General features: G+C 42.1%; 1 protein-coding gene across 3 annotated transcripts in view; it reads right to left on the reverse strand.

Moving 5' to 3' along the window:
- Nucleotides 1-495: 495 nt before the first annotated feature.
- Syt16 (synaptotagmin 16) overlaps nt 496-25,006 on the reverse strand; it is a 246,924-nt gene continuing 222,413 nt past the window's right edge. For all 3 annotated transcript variants that reach the window (XM_057782915.1, XM_057782916.1, XM_057782914.1), the window contains 2 exons: nt 24,082-24,271; nt 496-8,893 (listed from right to left, as the gene is read on the reverse strand). In XM_057782915.1, the coding sequence (XP_057638898.1) occupies nt 8,580-8,893; nt 24,082-24,271 (504 nt within the window). In that variant the 3' untranslated portion in view covers nt 496-8,579. The remainder of the gene's footprint in view (nt 8,894-24,081; nt 24,272-25,006) is intronic.

Genomic DNA, 25,006 nt, shown 5'->3' on the forward strand with positions numbered 1-25,006 from the left:
CAGAGTATAATTGGCAATTTCAGGTACGATGACACACTAGAAGGCCCCTGTATGACTAGGTCAACAAGGATGGGAGTCAGCATAAGGAAGAACAGGTCCAGGCAGTGGTGGCACACACCTTTAATCCCAGCACTTGGAAGGCAGAGGCAGGTGGATTTCTGTGAGTTTGAGGCCAGCCTGGTCTACAGAGTGAGTTCCTAGACAGGCTGCCTGTCTCAAGAAACAAAAAGAAAAAGAAAGAGTGGGAGGGAAGAAGGAAGGAAGGAAAAAAAGAAGGAAACAAGAAAGAAAGAAAGAAAGAAAGAAAGAAAGAAAGAAAGAAAGAAAGAAAGAAAGAAAGAAAGAAAGAAAGAAAGAAAGGAGGGAAGGAGGGAAGGAGGGAGGGAGGGAGGGAGGGAGGGAGGAGGGAGGAGGGGGGGAGGGAGGGGGGAGGGAGGGGGAGGGAGGGGGAGGGAGGGGGAGGGAGGGAGGGGGGGAGGGAGGGAGGAACTCCATCTCAAAGACAGACAGAGAAATTAACAAAGATAGAATGACAAGAGCTGAAAACTGTGAGACAAAGATGGGCTTCTCTCAAAGAAGGTGAGGCCAACACAACTCCATGTGGGAGACTGCCCGGCCAGGGTAGGAGTAACAACTTAGGTAACTTTCTGGTGCCTTTTCTCAACTATCAAGGTCACTATCAGATGAGATGTGTGCACTTCTTCTGGGCCATGGACTGAGTGACGCGTAAACGCTCCTCAGTAAGTTGTTTTAGGTCACCAAAGACTCTGACTTAGGTAGCTTTAGCTTGAGATGTGCTTAGTGAACACTTGAACTTTAATAATGTTAAGATTGATAAACAATAAATCCACTGGGAAAAGAATCCAACCTGGGTCCTTTGTTATGAAATTGAAAGTAGCAAGAATTATACCCAGGATGAGGGGGCTGGCTCAACCAGAGCTCGCCCTCGGTAAGGGCAGGGGGTTGATTCCTAGAGCACAAAACCAAGTTATGTTCAGATCAATTTCAAAATCAGCACAAGAAAACAGATGTTAACCCATCTTCCATGTGAAAACAACCTGATATTGACCTTACACATTTTACAAGGATGCCCGCAAATGTACAGTTTTGGGGGACTGGGGTGGAGTTCTTCATTGTGCATAGTGCTTAGTTTTATAAAGACAGTTGACATCACGTGTTCTCTGACAATATGCACCCCACTTCCTTCACCTTTCCCCCACTTCCTCACTCCCACTGGTTCCCCTCTTTCTTCTATCTCCCTTCTCCTTCTGTGTCACATATAAAAATGGCTTTTTCTATAAAGTCTAGGCTCCAAAATGAGAGAAAATATGTAATATTTCTCTGACTACATCTGTCCTACCTTTCTTAACACGATCTCAGATAACTTTTACTAAAAACTTTTAAAAAGGTTAGTAGGGTTCTCCGTCGACACCCTCACCCATGTCTCCTACAGCTAGTCTCCAATCTACACATCCAAACAGAAAGGAGCAGCCATTCCTGCTATGCAGAGCCTGTAAGAACTGCGTTGTGTCTGCCTGTACAGAGCTGCAATCCCCCTGCCTTATAATGGGAATTCAATATTCAGTCACAAAAGTTCAAATCCCCATCTAACCACCATCTCCTGCTGTAACTCATTTCTTTGCAGGAGCGGAACACTGTATTCCTCCCTCTATAGATATAAAACACCCATTTATTTTGAAGGGAAGCATAAACTGCCAAGGATATTTATTCCTTAACTAGACACAGAGTAATAACTTCTAAATCCTCTCCCCTTTACAAGGGAGAAGAAACCATGGTAGAAATATATTAAGTCCCAAATTACAAGATAATAAAAGTAAATTTTTGCTTGCCTGCAGCCCTTGTCAAGAATCAGTCATGAAAGGAGAGGCTATTTAGAAGCAAAAATATTGTGGAACTCTTTCATTCACGAGCGCACCTTCTGGTCCCTGCCCAGATTCAAGAACATCTTAGGCCTCTGTGACTTTAGTGAATATGTTTTGAAAACATCCAAAAATTATTAAAAAATCAAATGGATAATTTAAGGGAAAAAAATTAAGTCATCAAAAATTTCACATACATCTGGTGACACCATGGGGAAATCTGCCTTCTCCTGAAGCTCCAAGTTGCTTAGTAATATTGTCATATGGTGGTGAGAAGGAAAAGCTCCCCTGAGACACTTGAGGCAGCATCAGTGAGCATTCGAGAACCATTCACAGAGCTCAGCGGTGTGATTCTAAGAACATCCATCGACCTCCATGGCTGCCGCCCGTGTCTGCACTGTAAAATCTCAAGCTGCACACGGGTTCCACATGGGCTGTAAATATAGGTGATTATCACCTCCGTGTCTAGGATACGGCAACCTGGCCCAAGGGGAATGAAAGCGGTCGACAGTTGATGCACTATAGGAGAGGAGGCCAAAGCCTGCAGGCACCCCAGTGTTACCCAAACAAGACCCAAGTAGCAACTCCCCAGAGAAGGCCTAAGAAGCAGAGAAAAATCCATGTGGGGAAACCACACAGGAGAGTACAGACAGGATGCAGGGACTACATACCAGATTCTAAATTTAGAAGAAACCTAAAGACAGGTTTCCTGGGTGTCCTTCCATCCTCACAGAACTAACACTGCCAGAACAACTTCCTGTTTTAAAAGCCAAGGCTCTGGGATCTCCTTGGCAATTAATTCACTCTTTTGGGCAACCAAGACTGGTCCCCCAATCAGGGACTGCCAGCAGTTTTCCCCTGATTCGTTCAGCCAAATGTATCTCACTTCTTTCCATAACCCACGATTAGAAAATCTACTTTGGACTAGAAATAATTTGAAAAAACACTTAATGATTGTATGTTGGTAAGCACTGTGGTTTCAATGTTAGCCAATGACCTCAGAAATATTAAAGCTTTACACCATCCCAAATAACCCCGTGCTGGACAAGAGGAAATCCAACAAATACATTTAAGCTAGTGAGAAACAATTAATGTCTGAATTCAAGGCTCAGCATAAGTGTTTGTGGATGCTCTGATCCTATCCATGTTGCCAAGACCAGAAACTGTACATTGTCTTTTCAGTAGGGTTCCACCTTCCGGGTCATTATTCTGTAAGTCACTTCCCAGTCTTACAACCTCCCATCCGACAGCTTTATCATCCCTACTAGTTATCCCCATTGGAAGGCACTAAGTCCAATAATCCGTGCCCCATGTCTCTGTGTTGCTGTCCCTGAATTGGGAAGTCTGGAATTCAACATAGTTTGCTGACACCTTGGCAGTGGGCAGAAGCACATCCTCACAGCTTCCCCTCCCAGGGTCACTCTGGGCCTAGGGACAGAGCTCTGTTGGTAGAGTGTCTCCTAGCATCGACAAAGCCCTGGCCCCAGCACCACACAAACCAGACCTGGTAGCACACACATATAATCCCAACACTCCAGAGATGGAAGCTGGAGGACCAGAAGTTCAAGATCATCCTCAGCTACTCAGTGAGTTCAAGCTCACAGGAGATCCCATCTCGAAACTTCCACCACTCCCACCATGCAGAAGGTGACTGGCTCACAGCATCCAGGAACACTTGAGGTCACTTGTCCCCAACTTCTGTGGGTTAAAGTCAACAAAGCCTTTTTCTAAACTTTCAGAAGTCTTCATCACTTGCAGTTTAATTGTTTGAAAACAACTGGACATACTTCCCACTGTATCAACCAGAGACCCTTAAACTGAAAGGAAATTCTGTAGGGTGGTGGAATTCCTTTCATTGTGACCTGATGGGAACAATGAGACGTAACTGGTTCTAAATGGAACCTTCAGTTGGACAACAAATCTTAAGTACTCACTGCTGAAAATTCCTCATCTATAAAGATATAAGTATAGAATGTGGGTTTTAAAGATAGATCTGTTTTAAAGACTGCCACTGGAGTACCACACTGCTTGTTTTTGTAGGCCAAGTTAAAACATATAACCAAACTCAAGCTTTTTGATGGGGACACTTCGTGCCCAGTCTGCCTATGAGCAGAAGCGTGGGCTGAGGAAAGAAAGACCTGTGAGCAGCTGATCGAGATGCAAACATCAATGATTCAGGTTTTACATTACCTCCAAGCCAAAAGGATAATAGACAGAGATCTGGTTACACCTCGGCTGATCTCTATCATGATGTCATTTACTCATCTGTCATGCTCATCTCCTGACAAGATCTACTTTCCTGTGCAAATCTAGGCCAGCTGCACGAAGGTGCGTTCTTCAAGTTCCTGAAAAGGATGTTTTGCGTTTCCGCCTGGTGTTGTAATCGCATTCCTGGAAAAAGTAGTCAACCCCCAGTACTTCTCTCTCAAGTACGATTATAAGGAGGAAACACGGGATATTAGCTTTGTGCCAGCTTCTGTTCCAGTCACATTACAGCTGGGACTTCACTGATATCTCTTAAAAGGAACCTAGAGGCAAGCACTAATTCTGTTTTCCATTTGAGGACACTGGGGTGTGGCTGGCTAGGTCATTTTCTTCTTTGCTTTTTTAGGTTTTTTTGTTTTTGTTTTTGACACAGGGTTTCCCAGTGTAATAGCCCTAACTGTCCTGGAACTAGCTCTTGTAGACCAGTCTGGCCTCAAGCTCACAGAGATCCTCCTGCCTCTGTCTCCCAAGTGCTGGGACTAAGGCCACACAGCAGCGTTCCATCTGAAGCCAAGCTATGAGCACATGGCCTGTGCCTGCTCCACTGCCAGGGATCTGTTTTGTTCCACACCTTTAAGTATTGTCCAGGATCTCACTGACTGTTGCATGCTGGTTAATCTTAAATGCCTTTCTCGGTCTATTTATAGATTCTTCTCAAATATACATCAATTATCCCAATCATGCCCACAACTCATTCCTTTATCTCTTCCACACCATGGTTTTGATACCTGTATCTAAATAAATTGTTAGTTTTTCAGGCAATAAAAATTCTTCTGTCATTTCAAGATCATCTATCATTTACTTCTGACTAGGAATTTAGAATGGAATTGTCTTTGTTCCATGCAGAATTAAGAGGGAAACATCACATGTGTTTTCTGGTTTACTCACTTCTCAGCAAAGGCTATGCCCTCAAACCAGGCATGGCAGTTCATGACTACTGTAATCTCAATGCTTTGGAGCCTGAGGCAGGAGGATCACAAGTTTAAGGCAAGCCTGGCCTATACAGTACATTCCATGTACAGCAAGACCCAGTCCCCAAATTGTTCCATGTGATTTCATGTCACTTAAAAAGGAATTTTTTTTCATACCTCCATATACCAAGTTCTCTACATGGAAAGGACAGCCAGGTTTCGGTGGATAGACAGGTCAGTGTCCACACTGAAAGATCAATGGGCCGATAAACTTTCTAGGAGATTTAAATTACTTGGGAAGAAGAATTTGGATTCTCAGATAACACCTTCTGGTAGAGCCACAACATAAATCACAGCAAGGGGCAACCATCATTGTATAATGTTGTGAATGTCATGTTGAAGAGGGAGAAGGTGTGTTTCAGATGTACCCTAGGAGGTAGCACTGTGGAGAATGCCAACATTCGCATCAATGCCCATACTGTCATCAAAGCACATCATAGCCAATGGCACCTAAGTTGAACGACCACAATGCAATGTTGTGCCTCTTTGCAAACATGGTGTGGTTCATCTCTGGGGTCTCACGCTGGAGGAATGTTAAGAATACCACATTGATGGGCATTGCAAATTCTTCTTACATTAGGGAAAGCAGATTCCCTCTGCCCAGTAGTCATTTGATCAGCAAGCACAGGGTCCAAAGCAACCGTGCATCCCTCACGGGGAGCCAGTGAAGGAGAAGGAACTCAAAGCAGGTGTTTGTCTGTTCTGGTGAATACTCCATTAAAAAGAAAAAGAAAAACAGTCAGAGGGGATCAGAGAATATAACAGCCAGCTCCGTGATTGGTGAAACCAGCCCTTCTCAAGTCAGCAGAAACCTGTGCCCTGAAAGAAGGCCCACAATGAAACATATTTCCATAAACTCTGTGCTCTCAATGGCATTGTTTTCAAAGCTCACTCTTTGGGAAAGAACTAGCAAGCAACAAAACCCAGCATTGCTTCCATGTCAAGCTCTGCATAAGATATTAATCATTAGCTAGCTAAAGCAGGCAAAGGCAGCTTTCCCATCACAGAGCCAACTAATTATCTTTCATAACTCTTTTGAGAGGCAAATGTAGCTGTAAACGTTCAAGTGAAAAACATGTTAAATGCATTTGGGTCTAGACTTTGCCAAGAAAATATGAGAGTCTAAGTGTACCAAATCCAAAGATCTTCCTAGCAGAATTTCAAATTGAGATTAAAAAAAAAATGTTCAGCCTCGCATTTCAATGCATCTTGATTTTAGAATTTGATGTCTGTACCATCGATGGAGGGTGAACGCCACTGTATAACCAAGACGCACAAGTGTTATATGGCGGGTGGTAATAACAAAGGAAATTATTAAAAAGTGGGGGAAACGCTTTTCAGGCATCTTTCCTCTTGAAAGGGGGCACACGGCTGTAAAGCCCACTATCCCAGCAGAAAACCCTAAAACTGGACAAGTCAAGGAGCAGAACAGAAAGCACCAGTGATTACTGGGAACCGCAAAGCCCTGGATGCAGGCAACATGTAGAGCAGGCAAACATGAGCGAGGAAAATCCAGGGCTGTCTGTACAATATATACAGATTTTTTTTCAAATGTAAATTTTAAAATGAATGCTGCTATTATGCCAGTGGTATAAAGGGAAGCAAAACGAGGCTGCTCTACTTCCCTTTAAACACAAGGCGCACAGAGAGGGAGGGATGTGAAAAGCCAATTCTTCGTCGCTCTCCATCAATTGCACTCAGTTCTACCCTGTGACACAGTCACACTGCAAAGCCCACTAGGCAGTTAATGGACATGATGCTGAGAAGCACTCTCAGGTCTTCCCAAGAAAGACAGGGGAAAACCCAAAGGACCAGAAAAGAAACTAATTTATTCTGCAAATTCTTGTCCTTCTATATAAAGAAATTTCTTCCAAATATTTGATTCCTGTGATCACAGTAGAGTTATCCCATGCCCTTGCCTGGTCTTGTCAGGATAACCATTACAAATTGCAATGAATAAATATGTTTTCTAAGCCTTGCAGCCTACGCTGACAATCTGTCCAAATGCAGAGCCGAGGGGGAAGCGACGTGGCTTTGGCTGTTCGCATCCATCTCTACCTATCACTCTTCCCACAGACAGGGTGGAAGTCCACAAGAAAACATCAAAAGCTAAAAATAAACGACTGGGCAATTGCTCAGAGAACAGGGTTAAGTGTGCATTCCCTCCCCCTCTATCACGTCCAGGTGGAAGGCAATGAAATTAAGAGCTCAGATCTAGGAATAAAGCAAATAAAAGGGCACTGCAAAAATATGTAAAAGCTGCTCATCAGTAAAACCCTATGCCCAGAACCATACACGGTCAGCGTTTAAAGAGCACGTGATCAGAAGGCAAGGAGTCACTAAGACATTGTCGCATGTGAGAAATAGCAGTGCTGGGGATTCTCAGCACTCAAAGAATTCAGTGTCACTCTATACAAAGCGACGTTACACCTTCTCTCAGAGGGGTTCACATGTTCATTCCCACAAGTCAATCGAATGAGTATTTATTAAGATCCATTGTACGCATTTTACTATATTCTACTGGCAGGGTACATAGCATAAAGATGAACGTGGCTGACACACAGGTGCACATACAAAAACCACTTGTGTGAGTTAATATCATTGTCTATAGAAAAGGTATAATCCAAATGAACTCCAGATTTGGAAACATCAAGAAAGCCAAGACTTTATTATCTCCTTGGTTTTCTTCTTGTTCTTTAGGTACTGGTTCAGTTTTTTTTTTTTTTTAAAAAAAAAAAGCACAAAACCCTTGATTTTTGAAATCTTACATATTCAAAAAGAGATAAGTCAGGTAACAGTCAGTTTTTAACTCTTTTACAACTTCAAGATGATTTGTCTAACCCAATTCTTTTAGAAACAGTGATATCTAATTGAGAAAAAAGAGGCATTTCATGAATACAAATTTATTTTATACTACACATTTATAACAATTACCTTTTAAATAAACAGAGCTTTTTTATATATATAAAGAGAGTAGGCATGGCAGAGGATTGTGATTGGTTACTTCTTTCTGGAACCCCCAGCATCTGACTCCTTTCTCTCTTTTGGAAATGTGAACACCGAGAAGAGTCTGATTCATACACCTCAGTGATGGAAAACAGTAGTGTTCCAGCTCCTTTGAAACTTTAGTCTATTCTCCAACCAAAAAGAGAAAGCAGGAGAAGCTGCATCCCACAGTGCGAACCAAAACACAACCATCCATTAGCACAAATTATGACATCACCAGTGGTCTCAACTAGAGTAACTGTTTCCCAAACTGCGCACTTGGCCCTGCAAGTAGCTTTCCCTTCATTACAACATTTAAATGAAAACCAAACCTTTGATGAAGTTCTAAACCACAGAATGCCCTAAGATTAGTAAAATTCTCAATTTGAAAGCCCCCCCCCCCCCACACACACACAATGCTCTGACTTGGTGTCAGATGATCAAGGCTGATACACCACACAAAAGCCCCTTGGTAAGCCTAGGATTCCAGCAGTGTATGCCACCTGCATATCTGCTGGCCTTTGCTTTCCTTCATTTCCTCCCAGTGCTCCTGCTCCTCTTCCCCGCTGCTGTTCTGGCCCAGCGCAAGCCAGCCAATCATCTCTTTCCGCTTCATAGTGCGCCTGCTGTAAACGGCAATCATCAAGGTAACATCAGAGAGCTGGAAGAGGGCCACCTGGAAGACAAAGGTCTCTTTGTAGACAGGGTTGGGTTGGCCGCGTCGAATGGATGTCTTGCATCGGGACATCTCTTGACCCACGCAGTTGAGGAGGAAGAGCTTTCCGTATGTATCTACAGGGAAAACAGATGAGAGGAGGGTGAGACAAGGTCCGCGCTTTCTTAAGCTGCACTGGCTTAGCTGTAATCTTCACGTGGGCTGCAAATTTCTCCTCACCATGGTAGCCTCAGGTCTGGATCACCACATCATGCATAGATTATTAAGGAGAAGGAGTATTGCCTGATATGTCTATTGTTTCACACAACTCAGTATGGTACATTATGAGGTTCGCTAGAAGCTCTGCTTGCACAGAGTATGTATGGAGGTACACAGAGAAATGTCCAATGGGCTGCGGCCATCCAGACAGAGCTTCATTTATGTAGAAAACTGAATATGCCTTCTTTTTCTCCATGTGTGGGATTTTCATTCAGAGTCAAATCACTGTTTTCTGTCTAGGATGAAGAGTATCTTCTCTTCTTGTTCTCCTCATAGTGCACACATTCTCTGAACCATCTCATGCTGGAACCCCAGCCCACAAGCTTCACCCCATCAACTCCCCTGGGCAGGCTCTCAATGCCCTGATACCCAGTGATCATCCACCTTCCCTAGCTGATGCCAATACTTTCTTTAGAAGCCATGTGATTCCACCTCTGCCAGCACCCAGGTTGACCCTACCACAGCACTCATGGTCACTACCTGGTTGCTCATCCACAGACTACCAGTCCCTCAGAGGTAAAGAGAAGGCTTGCCTTACATAGCACAGTACCTCCATGCCTGGCTTAGTTCCTAACCGGGGCTGGGTTTTCAACAAATAATTTTATAATGAACATCCATGACTAGACAGAAAGCCAGACCTTTTCCTCTTTTAAGCTCATGTTTTCAAACAATGAAACCAAGCAAGACCTCCCATTTTAAAACCCCCTACACTAGAAGACTATGAAGCAGCGACTAAGGCCTTCTTTTTAGTTACAAAAAGGAAAAGAAAGCATCCAAATTTTACTAGCATCATCTACTTTGGCTAAAACTCCTGAATGAATCATTACAAAGAAAATTATCCTTGAAAATGCGTGTTATCAAAATCATTTCACTGATCATTTTTGGACTTTTAACTAAAACTTTTGCTTCTAATTTACATGCATGCTACTATTAAAAAAAATCAAAATGTTAGGATGTTGCCTAAGGTCCATCATTCTGTACTTTCTGTTCAGTACGGACAGAGAGCTTAGTGTGTACAACTTGCTTTCCCATCAAGTCACCAGGCAAACTCTTTGAAAGTGTAAACCCAGATCTCTGTCATTTCCTCTCAGAGCACTGTAAGGTAGGAAGCAAATTACAACCCACAGTTTTCTTTGTACATTGATCTTTTTTCCTATTCTGGTTTGATGTGTTATTTTATGCACTTATCTGCTGAGAAACACAAGGTGTGAGATTACACTTCAGGTGTGAAAACACTTCTCTGTCTCAGAAACAGGGCTCTCCACTCCTCAAACTGTTCCACGGAAAAGCTGTCAACAAACCCACAATGGGGAATGAGCCTGTGCTTCCGCGGATGAACAGCAACAGGGACCCGGTAGGAAAGCTCACTCAAGGCGTTGATCTGCTCAGGCAATTCTGCCAGTTGGAGCAGTGGGGATGGAGTTAATCTTTCAAACAAAGGCTTGCTCATTTTGTAGAGAACATCCTGAGCTTCCGTCTGTCCCAAGATAGATCTCTAATTATACAAAAGGCCACTTACCGCTAACCTCACCACTGACTCTGGGGTGTAGGTACATGGCATGGAAAGATGAGCATTTCATAAGCAATGCAATATAAAGTCACAGAACCAGAGGAAGACACCAGAAGCTTTACTCAGCATGCCCAGGAACTCCTGCCTGGGTGAAACTGGCAGAGACACAACCTGGGTCTTCTGGGGTTCCACGACTGACGCCAGTGAGCACTATTTTATTTCTTTGAAATTTGATCACAGAAACTAAAACAATATTGAACAAAACTTTATCTTACTAAGATTCAGAAATCTTTATAGTGTCTTTAGTAGCCCAGATCCATCATCAAAGGCTAAATGGGTCAGAGTCCCTTGACATATCAGTGACTTTATCAGGTCATTTGTCTCATGGCATAAAGGAAAATGTCACTTGTACCCTAATATTTTGAATGTTCAAAGAGAAGTATGTGTCTGAGCTAGAAACAGAACTGTAGGCAAAAGTCTGAAGATGATCAGTGAAGTGGCTCTGATAATATATTTATATTTTATTTATAAGACATAATAACCCCAATTTATCAAGGCACAAAAGCACGTCATTTGGAGCACAGAAGGCATCATCTACCCCAAAGAAGTCACAGAAAGAGCCCACTCAAATCACCTGCCCATTTACAACCCAATATTCTACCAACTATTGCACCAACTACTGCAGTATGCCTTCAAGGGATAGTCTACCAACTACTGCAGAGCAAGCCTCCAGGGATGCTACTCCAACTACTGCATAGCAAGCCTCCAGGGATGTTGTGATGACTACTGCAGAGTGAGTCTTCATGGGACTGTCTGCCAACTATTACAGAGTGAGCTTTCAAGGGATGCTCTACCAACTACTTCAGCGTGAGCCTCCAGGAATGCTGTACCAACTACTGTAGAGTGAGAGAGCCTCCAGAGATGCTGTTCCAAATATTGCAGTGAGTCTCAAGGGATGTTCTACCAACTACTTCAGAGTAAGCCTCCAGGGATGCTGTACCAAATACTGAAGAGTGAGCCTCCATGGATGCTATACCAACTACTGCAGAGTGAGCCTTCAAGGGATGGTCTGCCAACTACTGCAGAGTGAGCCTTCAAGGGATGATCTGCCAACTACTGCAGAATGAGCCTCCAGAGCAGAGTTTTGTATGACTCAAATATCTGGGAAACTAGGGCAAATGAAAGGAAGTTGGCTATTTAACTCTCTGTTCCTTTTTAGTAGACTAGTACTTCTAAAGCATTTTTATAGATATGTAAGAATACAGAAACTAATATCACATGTTACCATTTGAGATGGCTAGCATTTTTCACTTTTGATACAGATATTTTCTGATTTTTTTTCTTTTAAGAAATAAGAAGTTGGGTATAATGGCTCACACCTGTAATTCCAGCACTTGAGAGGCCAAGGTAGACAGGCTATGAGTTTGAAGTCAACCTGGGCTTACATGGTGGGTTCGAGGCTACATAGACAAACTCTCTCAAAAGTAGCCATATTGAGCAGCACTGTTTGGCATGTTCAACTACTAAAGTTAGCTCATCACTTCCAATATATGCTTTTAGACATTTACCACATGTAAACAAAAGAAATCCAAAATATATTTAATGGCACTTTCGTACATTAACATATTTAACACTCTAGTGTATATCTTCCTGAAACATTTTCATATTTTGATAGCCATGTAGCAGTTTCATGATGAAAATATATTAATATTTTACTATATAATAGACATACATTGTCAATGAACAGCAAACAAACATCTTTAAATGAAAACCTGCCAAAGACCACCATTACAAGCCATCTCAGTGGAGGACACCAGCTTTGTCAAGTGCTCTCCTAGGCTTGCAGTTCCACACATGACACTTTGAATATGTGTTATGAAAGAACATACCTTTGAGAGAAGGCTTTTACGCTTGGGAGACATAAATACAATTAGAATATAGCACAGCCAGGACCCAGATAAATATATTTTTTTCACTCAACATTCAATTTTAAGTTTTCTCTCTCTCTATTTGTGAGATAGATGAGTTTATTTCCACATGTACTGCTCCAGTGTATCAGTGAATCCCAACGTGTTCATCCATTTTCTCAGAGACGGGATGTTTGTTTGTAACAACCAAGGAACGCAAAGGCTTCAGCATTCCACCTGCATTGTATTGATGTGGATGGATGTCTGTGTTCTCTGAGATTCTAGAGGGAAATCTTTGCCGCTTATATTTACTGACAATATTTTCTTCCCGTCAGTGGCTTCTGTTCTTGATGTTTTCACAGTGCCTTTCTTAGTATTGTAAAACTGATCGTGAAGTTTACACATGCCTTTCTTTCCAGGGGATGCTTTATTAGTTACTGATTTTTGCAACCAGGACACCCTACTCAAACCTCATAGTCCTCTTGTGCTTTGTTCCACAAATCCTAATTTTTCCCCCTTGATCTTTAATCTGGCTAAAATTAATGTTTTAGCGTGAGTAAGAAGCTATCTATTTTTTTAATAAGCTAATTAATTGTACAGTAATTAGCAAAAAAATATCACAATGTCCAATAGGTCTCCAGGGTTCAGGCTTGGTAATATTTATCATAATCAGCTTAAATTATATCTGCAGTTTTGGATAATCTCTGGGTCATGTTTAAAAAAACGTGTCTTTAAGTTTTCTGTAGGGTAATCGTTATGTAATCTTTAAAGCATGACTTTTAGTTACTTTAAGTTTCAGCTTGTTTTAATTGGCTCCTGGTCATGAATTTTAGATTCATCCTGTCAAGTTCAAAGTTTCAGTGGCTGAAAGTGTTTGCTACCAAGCCTGACAATATGGTTTCAATTCGCCAAAACCAAACAGTAGAAGAGAACAAATTCCCTCAAGTTGCCACGCCCTAGACACATATACATGATTAAAATATTTAAAATTTTTTGTATTGGAATTGTACTGGGTATATAGACTAATGTAGGAAAATCTGTTGTTACAACATATGCAATAGCTTCATCAATGAACATGGTATGTCCATCAACTTATCAATTTAGTTTTCTTCTGATATTTTTTTTCTCCCAAAATGCTTTCTATAATTTTCCCACTTGTTCTCAATTAAAGTTGTTCTTTGGGATCTCAGATGATGTATTACCATTATAATACTAATATTCTTAAACTTCGTCTTTTAACTTTTTCCGATGTATTTGAATTTGTTAAGTTGGTACAAGTATTACTTCAAATTCATACAAATTGTGAGATATTCTTGCTTTAATGCAAGAATCAAATTTTCTATATATAATGTTAGCTTCGTTTCTTCCTTTAAAGTTTTACCTGTTTTGTTGCTGTATCTTATACTATGAAGCTGCCTGGAATGTCACTGTCAGGTTAAGAAAGTTCCCTCTGGGCCCCATATTGGTAGATGTACATCTTTCTAAGACTCTCTTGGTACCAAGGAGACATGAAGACTTAAAACTAAATTCCTGCCAGTCAGACCCCAGTTAGACTCCACTCGTGAATGCTACCCACAAGAGACAGCAAAGCAGAAGAAAGCAGAAAATGGAAGCATTAATGGTGGACACGGGAAAAGTCTTGTCTAATGTGTATGAAACTCCAGAGAAAGACTCTGTGTATGCACAGGGCAGTGCTGTGAAGTCTGTGCTTCAGACTCCTAAAAACACTTTTCCCAGCGGTTATGCTCCAGTTTTGCAGTGACCGAGCTTAATAATAAACATCCTCTCACACGATGTACCTAGATCATTCTCTGTTTTCCAAGAGACAAAAATCTGACGGACACAGTAACTGGTAATCTCCGCAGGAATAGCGCCATCATGAAAAGCAAGTGTGAGAGTTGACTAAGAAGTCACAGCCAATTCATGAAGAATTTATCAAAGGGCAGGAAAAAAGGAGAGTGGCAATCCACACCCCCCAAGAGGGTACAACTCAGAAGGGAAAGCACACACCCGATAGGCATGTCACTCTAGGGATAGAGATTCTGCAAACTCCAGAATTTAGAAGTATGTATTTTGGTGTGGTTGGCTTAATTTGGGTGATAAGAGAGAAAAGATAGCCTTGGAAAAGAACCAACACATGTAGAACTGAACCATATTTGAGGAAATGGCATAAAAATTTAGACCTTTCAGTATTTAGAAATCTCATTGTTTTACATCTCCAAACAGTAAAAGGTAGATTTTTAAAGTTTGTGCCAGAGGTCTGCTAAAGGTTGCCAGGTGAAAAGTATTAGATAATTAAGGCTGTGGCCTTCCAGACAGTTTGAACTGGCTGGCCCATGGGCCTGAGTTCTGAATGACAGCCTATGAACAACACTGTCATCTTCAGTCACCTCTACAGTCAGCCGTTTCCATTCAAGTACAATCCTCATACAGCCTGACAAGGGACAGTTGGCAGGCTGACCAAGATTGCAACTACCCAGGTCCAGAACCAGTGTTATGAGTTGGCCCATCCCATCTATGATCTGCTAGAGCATGTGAAGGGGCCAGTCAAGCAGACCGAAAGCCGCAGGATCTCCACAACACAGGGCAGCAACAGGAGACCCAAGAGGAGCCCCACTGAGAGCTCAGCATGGGTAGTGTAGCAGAAACCAGAGGCCTTGAATCAAACCAACAACTCTTTGCAAAGAACACTTGTAAGTAAAGATGTATGGACAAAAGGGTTTACTGCCTGACTCCTGTGTCACACTACAGCTTCCATAATGAGATTGATTTTTTTTCCTTTTTTATTCTCCTCTTAAATTTATTTTGGGGGAGGTTGCAAGGGCAGAGGGTGAATATGAAGGGACAGGGAAATCAATGGGATCGAGCTGTATGATGTGAAAGACACAAAGAATAAACAGATCATGCTTTCAGGGATCATCTCTAAAGTTCGTTACTAGAGAGTATTTTAGATTTATAAACAAAATTTGACAGAAGGCCAAGAAAGTTCCCATATAGTCCCTGATCGACATACCTTAGTCTCTTAATAATATCTTCTTTCTGATTATTTTTCTTTGAACATGACATCAGTTTAAACAGTCAATCTTGTGTGGCCTATTAATCTGATTTTATAATACCCTCTGATACCTTTGTAATATATTTTTCCAGTACTTAGAAAGTTTTAAAAAGTAATTCTGAGGAAAAAAAAAGAATAATCCTCACCATTCCTGATATTGCTATGCCTTAAACATTGTAGTAACAACAGCGTGGCAGGCAGATCAATGGAGGGGAATGGACACCCTGATAGAAACCAATGCAGCTACAGCCACCTGATTTTTCACAAAGATGGCAAAAACACATATTGTAGAAAACATAGGCTTTATCAACAAATGGTACTGGAGAAAACCAGAGCTCTGCATATGCAGAAGAATGAAGCTAGATCCCTGTCTCTTGCTTTGCACAAAAATCAATTCAGAATGGATCAAAGACCTTAACGTAAGGCCTGAAACTGGAGGTGCTCGGGGAAACATGGCATGATCTAGGTGCAGGCAAAGACTTCCAGAAAGAACTTTACTAGCCCAGGAAAGAACGCCAAGAACTGACAAGTGAGAGTACATGAAATCGCACAGCTTCTGCACAGCAACGGTAGCAATCAAAGGAAGAGGCGGCCTTCAGAACACAAGAAAATCTTTACACATCTGACAGAAGCAGCTAAAATATACAAAGAATTCAATGAAACAGTGGGAAACCAAACAACCCACTCTATAAATGGGCTAATGAAATGAGCAGGCAGTTCTCAAAAGATGAAGTGGAAATGGCCAACAAGCACATTAAAAATGTTCAACATTGTTAGCCATCAGGAAAATGGAAATCAAAACTACACTGAGACCCCATGTCATCTCATTCAGACTGGCCGTCATCAAGAGAACAAACAAGAGATGCTGGAGAGACTGGGGAAAGGAAAACCCCTACAAACTGCTGCTGGGAGTGTAAACTGGTACAGCCATTATGGGAATAAGTGTGGAGGTTGCTTAGAGTACTAAAAGTAGACCCAGGCATATAACTGAAGGGTTGGAGTCAGTAAACCACAGAAACACTGGCGTACCATGTTTACTCCTGCACCGTGCCCAAGGTCCTACCTAAGGAAAAAGCAGCATATATAAATAATAAGACAACCATAAAGAATGAAATTGTGCTGTTTGCAGTAAAATGCATGTAACTAGAAGTCATCCTGTTAAGCAAAACAAGCCAGACTCAGAAAGACAAATACAGTGATTATATTTAATTTATAAATCTTAGATTTTTCTATTCCCAGAGCAAAAAAAAATCTATGTAAATATGTCATGAAAGCAGAAATAAAAAGGTCTAGTAAGAAGGGGGAGTGGCAGAAAGTTGTGGGGCTCAAAGTAAATGATAAATTTACATGAAAGCGTCCTTATGAAGCCCACTAGCTTTTTACAATGAATATTAAATCAATATTACAATTAAACATTACAATAAGTGTTCAAATAAAATCTACTGGCTTAACCATTTTTCTGTGGGACTGAATAACAGTGTCATTAAGTCATCTCCGCCACCCATCTCCAGAAGTCCTCCAAACCCAAAGCCTGAAATTCTAAGCACATTCAACACCACTCTCCTCCGTCCCTCTCATCTCCACCCTGGCAATGCAGCCCTACTGCCTGTCTGCACAACTCTCACTCCTCTAAATATCTCACGTGAACAAAATCACGCAGTAAGTTCTGTGTGCCTTATTTACCTAGTGTGATGTCTGCAAGGTTTAACACATATTTGGATTCCCTTCCTTGTATAAAGCTGAACATATTCTGTTTTAATGTATTGCCTATATTGCATTTTCCTGGTGAATGGTGATGTTGAACATATTTTCATACTACTGATGGCCACTGGTATGTCTTCTTTGGAAAGGTAAGTACTTAAGTCTTTTACCCATTTCAAAATCATACTTTTTGCTATTGAGTTTTAGGAGTTATCTATATATTCTCTGCATGATTTTTTTTATAAATAATGATTATTATTTCCTTTGCTTCATTATTCTACGGTCATCTCTTCTTTAATCTCTGTGTGAACATGTGGGTGAATGTGTAGATATGTATAGGCATGTTCATATGTGTGGATGTGTACCACTGTACATATATGGAAGTCAAAGAGCAGTCCCCACCTTCTACCTTGTCTGAAACAGGTGTCACCAGGCCATCTGACACATGAGCTTCTGGAGATGCTCTTGCCTCATCATAGGAATAGTGGGGTTACTGTTCCTATGCTTCCACGTCTCAATCCTCATGGATTCTGAGGATCCAAATTCAGGCCCCCATATTTGCACAGCAAGCATTTATCCACTACGCCATATTGCCAGTCCCTGCTGTTGCTTGCTGATTCCCATTTGTCTGTGTTTATTTTGCTGCCTGTGCCTTTAGTGTCAAGTACAAGAAATCATTGCCAAGTCCAACAGTGTGATGGTTTCGCTGTTCCCCTCAAAGAATTCGCATTTTAGGCCTTATGCTGATGTCTTTGATTCTTTCCAAGTTGACTTTTGTTTATGATGTTAGGTATAGATTCAACTTCATTCTTTTGCATGCATTCAGTTTCCCCAGCCCCATTAATATATATGTATATATTATTATACCACTAAGTGATCTAAACATCTTTGTCAAAAAGCATTCGACCATATGTGATCATCTCTTAAGCAAATGAAGATCTTAGAATCCTTTGATTGCCAACTCTCTTCCCATCCTTCACGTTACATCTGCCTCGGATCTGACTTCCACTCTGCTGTTTGATTCCCAACACTGGCCGTGTTTACTACTCCTGTTTTGTCTGACACAACCCATGCAGACTCACTCCCCTTTACGTATTTGTCAGCTCCTTTCTTCATTACTCCTTCTTGCATCTATTACTTCACTCTAACTCCTCTTTTACCCTGAAATACAGTATTCTGTATTCTTTCAGAGATTAATCCTGTCCAGCATTCAAGATAAAGTCGATGTTTCCTTTGCTCAGAGAACGAGGTGACATGTTTACCTTGTCAGACTACAGTATTAGTTTGGTGGTTCAGAAGTGCATCTCCTCGGTTAGTCTACCCTCATTCCTCTATCAGTAACCATGGTTTTAAATGCCTTTGTCCAGGTATAGTTGACACACAATGCTGCCTTTTCTTGCTGCTTTTAAGATTTTTTCATTTGACTAAGCTTGTGTCTCTTTGGCAGGCTTGAACTTGCCATGTGACAGATGATGACCCGCCATCCTTTTCCAAGTGTATGCACCACTATTTTTGACTGAGGCTGCCGTGAGGATGGAACTCACGGCTCTGTGCATGCTAGGCATACATTCTACCGACTTAATACACCTCCAGGCCACGTCTAATAATTTCTGACTTTATTGTGACAATTGGAGCTTTTCTAGAAGAAGAAGAATCACATAGGCACTTGGGTAAGTTAGCACCATATCTCAGTCTTCATAAGAACTGATCATCCTTATAAGCACACAGTGGCTACTAAAACACTGTTAAAATGGTTCTAAAAGAAGGCCTGGGTCCCATGCATACCCAGGAATGCCTTTTCCCTGTGCACTCTATTTCTATACTGCACCCTTAGCTTTCACATCTTCACGGCCAGCAACAGGCAGCATAGGTTTGCTTTTCTGTTTTTCTTTACTCTGCTATTGTCATGCCTAACGAGGTTAATACAGTGCTGCTGTTAAGTATTATCATTTGGGTTGTAATTATCACACGTGGCTAATCCTGTGCACGCTGAGAAGCTGGGGTGCTTGCTGGCTTTAACTGGAGGGGATGTCTTAATAATAGCTTTTGACAAGCCCCATTGTATGGGGCCAAGTACATATCCACACACAGTGCAGAAACACACTGTCGATGAAGGCGGAGCAGGAATGGAGAATGGGAAGTCGCCAGCAGAAGAGATGACTTCTTCAAAAGATGTCACTGCTTGCGTGTCTGTGGAGTCCCTTTGTTAATCTTATTTAATAGAGAAGGAAATTAAATTCGGAGAAGTTCAATCAAATGTCAAGGCCAAGCAATAACTGGGTGGCAGGCCTACGCTAACCACAGGAGATGTGTTAAACCTCAAGTGAATTGCTTTTCCAGGAAACCAAGTTCAAAAGACAATCAAATGTTTCTGACTGGTACTGATTGATACCTTAAGCAAAGGAATCTTTAAAAAACATGGGGATTTCAGAGAGCTTCCGGATACCAGGTCTTATTCTCTCACCTGTCCTCCAGCTGCGAACCTGGACTCTCCTTTTCCACTGGAAGAACTGTAGACCAGTCTATACCACCTTACAGGCAATGACAGCATTTCTGACCAGCAAAGGAACTATACACACTTTCTTATTTGTTTTTGGCTTAAGGCTGACACTATGGAAGGAACGGCTGGAATGTCAGAGCACGCCAAATTAGGTAAGGAACTTCCAGGTGGCCAAAGTGGCTGTTTCAGCCTATATTCCCGCTGTGACAGCTTTTCTCTATTGCCAACCTGCCTGCCACTAGAATTAGCTAAAACCCGAACGGCTGAGCACACACGCGAGGGATTTTTCTCAATTAAATCATTTGAAGTGGGAAGATTTTTTAATCTGGATCTTTGAGGTGGGAAGATCCTTTTTTTTTTTTTTTGGTTTTTTGAGACAGGGTTTCTCTGTAGCTTTGGAGCCTGTCCCGGAACTAGCTCTTGTAGACCAGGCTGGTCTCGAACTCACAGAGATCCGCCTGCCTCTGCCTCCCGAGTGCTGGGATGGTGCACGCCTTTAATCCCAGCACTCGGGAAGATCCATCTTTAATCTGAGCCACTTTCTGTTGGCAGCCTATATAAAAGATATGGGAAAAGGCAGGTCTTTCTCTTTGTGCCTACTTGTTCTCACTCTTGCTTGAAAGTCCATTTCTTCACTGGCATTAGAGCCTACTTCCTCGAGATTCTGAAGACCACCTGAGACATCCTTTCTCATAGATTGAATAAGTTCTGGATTCTTGGACCTTTCATTCATAGGCAGTCATTGTTGGATTAGCTGGACCACAGCTTGCAAGTTATTCTCTCTCTCTCTCTCTCTCTCTCTCTCTCTCTCTCTCTCCCTCCCTCCCTCCCTCCCTCCCTCTCTCTCTCTCTCTCTCTCTCTCTCTCTCTCTCTGTGTGTGTGTGTGTGTGTGTGTGTGTGTGTGAGAGAGAGAGAGAGAGAGAGAGAGAGAGAGGAAGAGAGAGATTCATTCTGTAAGTTCTGTTCCTCTAGAGAACCCTGACCACCATGAACATATATTCCCCACATCATGAAACCTTCTGGCTTTGGCCATTTGGTGATAAATGAAGGATAAGGAGACTCTGGTTGGCATGGTTCATAATTGGTGTGACTCATGTCTCCGCCATTGTTTTCCTTGGCCTGCTGAGTCCCCTCGCCAAGGATTTTGCCTTCAATGTGGGGGAACTGATTACAACTTGGCTGCCTGTTCCTCTAAGGCTCTTATAAAGGAAAAGAATTCCATCTACTCTTTTTCTATATTGCCTATTTTGCTTAAGGAGAAAAAAATTAAGACACCACAGCAACCTTCTGATGGGGTTAAACTGGCAAGTTCAAAGGTCTTTTGTTTTATGATACATCAGAAGACAAGAGATTGTCACGTCTAAGCCTCACCCTCTGTCTCTTTTCCGTAAGCTAAACCCTTAAGGATACTGCGAAGAAGAGAAGCTCCCCATGTTCAGGCTCAGCCTCCTCCCCACCCAAGCACCACTGCTCACAATCATGGCCACATGCAAGGCAGGCATGAGTTCCCTTTTCACAAGAGTGGAGACACCTGAGCTGAGGGTCTTAAGAGCAGCATTTTGTGACCCCGCCTCTCCATTTCTTAGGCAGACCTCTCCCCTAGCAGGCAGGCCCATGGGCATCCACTAAGGCAGGCAAGGGCTCACGGGCTGCCCTCTCCTGCTGTGGTCAGCCGTGCAGCCCGCATCCTTCTTGCCCTGTTTCTCACCCACAGCTCATTTATCGACTGACTCCTATCCTCTTTCTTTCTCCACCTCTTCCATCTCTGCTCAGTTACCTCATGCCACCAGATACATAACCGAAGTTTGCCTAGTAGATGTCAGCGTCGTTAGTGATCATGCCGTAATGCGCAACTAAGCCTGTCAGCCCGTCGGGTCCTTGAGAGGACCAGGAGGTCCCTTGCAGGAGCTCCACAGAGGAATTTTTTTTTACTTTCTCATCCCTTCCTAATTGGCTTTTCCTCAACAACCAGCATTTTACACAGACAAAAACCCCTTTGTTTCCACTGCGTGGTTTCAGTTTTAATGAAGAGCTTCACCACAGCCTTGCTTTCTAATGCTTTGGTCTCAGAGATGAATACGCCAGTCACAGTGAAATCGTGACATTATGCCTATAAAAAATTCTACACTCGTGTATATGAACTTAAACTTACAGAATTAAAACCATTTCCAAGTTAAGACTTACCCTTTTGTTCTATTTGGGTTTAAATACTTATTACAATAATTTCTTCTTTGGGCACACTTTTTAAATAGAATTATATGGAGATACAAAGGTATAACCTTCAGTATCACAGCTCTATGTGTATTATCCATACATAAAAATATATATTATTTTCAGATGAGGAAACAAATTCAGAATAGCTTAGTAACTCACAGCTAATAATTAGGAGAACCTGAAAGTACAGTGTGGTTTGTTAGCTTCTAGATGCTTCTTTCTCAGCCACCATGCTGTACTCCTTCCCTGAATTGGCTATACCATCTGCACACAGAGGAGAGCTTCCTAACTCGGACCTGAATGGGCCATGACTAAAATCCACAGCTTCATCGCTCTTTGCATTTCCATCACGTTCCCCAAATATTGTTCAGCTAGTACCAGATCTCAGCACCAGGGTAAAGGAGATTGGCAGGTGCTGCGGGGGGAAGAGTTTTAAATCAAGATCTTAGCAAGTACTGGGCTGTTGTAGAAAGAAAAGCTGGGTCTATCCGAGCCTCTAGCTGTACAATTAATAATCAGTACCTATTGTACATTCTAAATAGCTCTCACCTGCCTGAATGGAGCCATGGAATGTAGATTAGACACTGCCCAGTCTACTCCACTCCCCAGAGATCTGGGGCTTTCTCTGCTGGCTTTAACACAGTTTGTTAATGCATGTGTGTCGAGGGGAGTATGTTTATTTGTATGTGTTCAAGTTCACTTGTATGTTCACATTAATGTGAACGATGGAGAACAACGTCGACTTTCATCCTCAGGAACGTTATATACCTCTTTTTAGATAGGGTCTCTCATGGCCCTGGAACTTTCCAATTAAGCTATACTAGATGGCCTGGCCAGCAAGCCCAAGGGATTCTCTTGTCTTCTCCTCCCTAGCGCTGAGGCTACACATGTCCCACCATTTCACATGGGTTATGGAACCTGAACTCAGGTGTTCGTACTTACGAAGCCAAGACTTATCTAGCTGACCTAGCCCGTTAGTTCTCTTTAAAACTTTGGCTAGCAAGATAGCCACTTACAACAGATGATTGGTAGTCTACAGCACAGCAAAAGGGTGCGGAAATGAAAGTCTCAGATTCAGCTATAGGAACTCCTCACCTCGATCTCCCATGTGAAGCCAAAGCTCATCAACTGTCAGCATTGTATTGACTTTTGTCATTCTGTTAATGAGATTCTAGTTCCCCTGGGAAGCAGATTCCTTCCTTTCTACTTTCCCACCTTCAAAATCACCTTCTTGTTCAGGAGAGGCTAGAAATAATTCTGCAGTGTATTTATGACTCTCTTGCAGCTAGCATGCCAGATGCAAATTATGTTCCTCTAATTAGATGTATCTACACAAGGTCCCAAAAGCCAAAGTTTATCTTCCAAATCTTCTTTATCAGGTAACTAAGATCTTTAAAAAATGAGGTAATTTTGTAACAGTATTATTTCAATGTCCATAATCCAACTTCTTAGTTTGAAGGGCTATTGAAGCAACTGGTAGCAGTGGTTATTTACTCTTCTGAACCCTGACTTCCATCCAAGGGAAGGAAAGGGTTGTCCCGAGCATTTCTTCCTAACAGTGTCCTCAGAAGTCGTCATTTTCCTGCATTGCCCAAGATCTATGCCCTTTGCCGTATAGCCATTACTAACATCTCTGTGTGCTCGGTGTACATGCGGCACGACGCTAAGTCCTTCATATGAATTCACTTATCTAAATATCACAGCACTCCCATCAGGAAGGTATTGGTTAATATTTTTTCCAGGTGAATCAAGAAGAGTTCAGGAAACTGACTGTGCAAGATCAGAGCAAAGTGATGGGTAACAATAGAGCTGGAATTAAACCACAGTTTTCTGCCTCTCCCCAAAGTCAGGGTTGTGCCTCTGTACAGCCTGTAAAATATTGTCAGATTTCAATTCCCATGCATCTTACATTTCTGGAAATATAGACACACACATCATTCTAAATCACATCAAGATATATTTAGATAGCATAGAAGTTTTTCTTCTAATTAAATAGAAGCCATTAAGAAAGCCAGAGATATTGCTTCATGAAAACATGCCCAAGCCATACCAAGTCTATTTTTTTACCATAAAAAAATTGAAGAATTAAGATGAAATAGACAAGGGCTTTCCCTTGCCTCTGGAGATGCCAGCATTAGCGCAGCAGACATGTACTTACCGGGAGCTCGGTTAGCAGCGAGGTTGCGGAAATGGCTGCCTTTGATCATTTCCACAGATAATCGCCCTGTTGTGGCATTGTAGGACAGTCCCACCAACAGCTCTGGCACCCCTCCATGAGACAGGGACTGTGTGGATGAAGCACTGTCACTGTGAGACACCACAGATGGGCTAAGCGGAGACTCTCCACTCTGGAGGGGAAGAACACAAAGAGTTCATTGGCCCGTGCTGCGCCCCTCTCTCAGAGAAAGCTGATATTATGTTTGGTGAAATTGTGACCCGGTCTTAATGACTGCCAAAGACTACTAATGGGCACTCCGTGTGAATTACAATGTGCTGGGGAAAGCAGCCATGTATGAGATGGCCTGTGGTACTAGCCGACATATTTATTCCAAGAGTGCTCTCCATTCAATATTTCCTCTCTAAAGAGAGAATGGACAAAGATGTTATTGCTAGTGTAAATCAAACCTTCAAAGATACATGGGGTGTGAATAATACATTTAATATAGGCCAAGATTCCCTCCTGTGTAATTTGTTCCTGAATGTTTCTGTGGAACCTACCCACTCCAGGCCTGAGCTCTATCTCTGTTCTCTTCACTCTTGATGAATAAGGCAATACAGAAGATGTTTTGTGTCAAAGGTAAAAGAAATGGCCACTGGGTATTGGCCAGTATATGAAACACCTGGTGTCTGGTTCAGCTGCTAAGGAAGTGTATTCCATATAGGAACTTTTGTCTCCTATGAAAAAAAAAAGCTACACAGGAAGTGAGCACTTTTACTATTTGATATTTGGTAGAGGATCAGATACATGGACTGTGGATCTTGGTGACCCGGGCAGCAGCAGGTGAACCGAGGAGAGAGCCTGGGTTTTTTCTCATGTTTATTCATGTGCACACTTCTGAGTGCCATTGTTATGCACCAGACAC

Source organism: Chionomys nivalis, chromosome 10 (genome assembly GCF_950005125.1).
Source record: "Chionomys nivalis chromosome 10, mChiNiv1.1, whole genome shotgun sequence".
Classification (NCBI taxonomy): Eukaryota; Metazoa; Chordata; class Mammalia; order Rodentia; family Cricetidae; genus Chionomys; species Chionomys nivalis.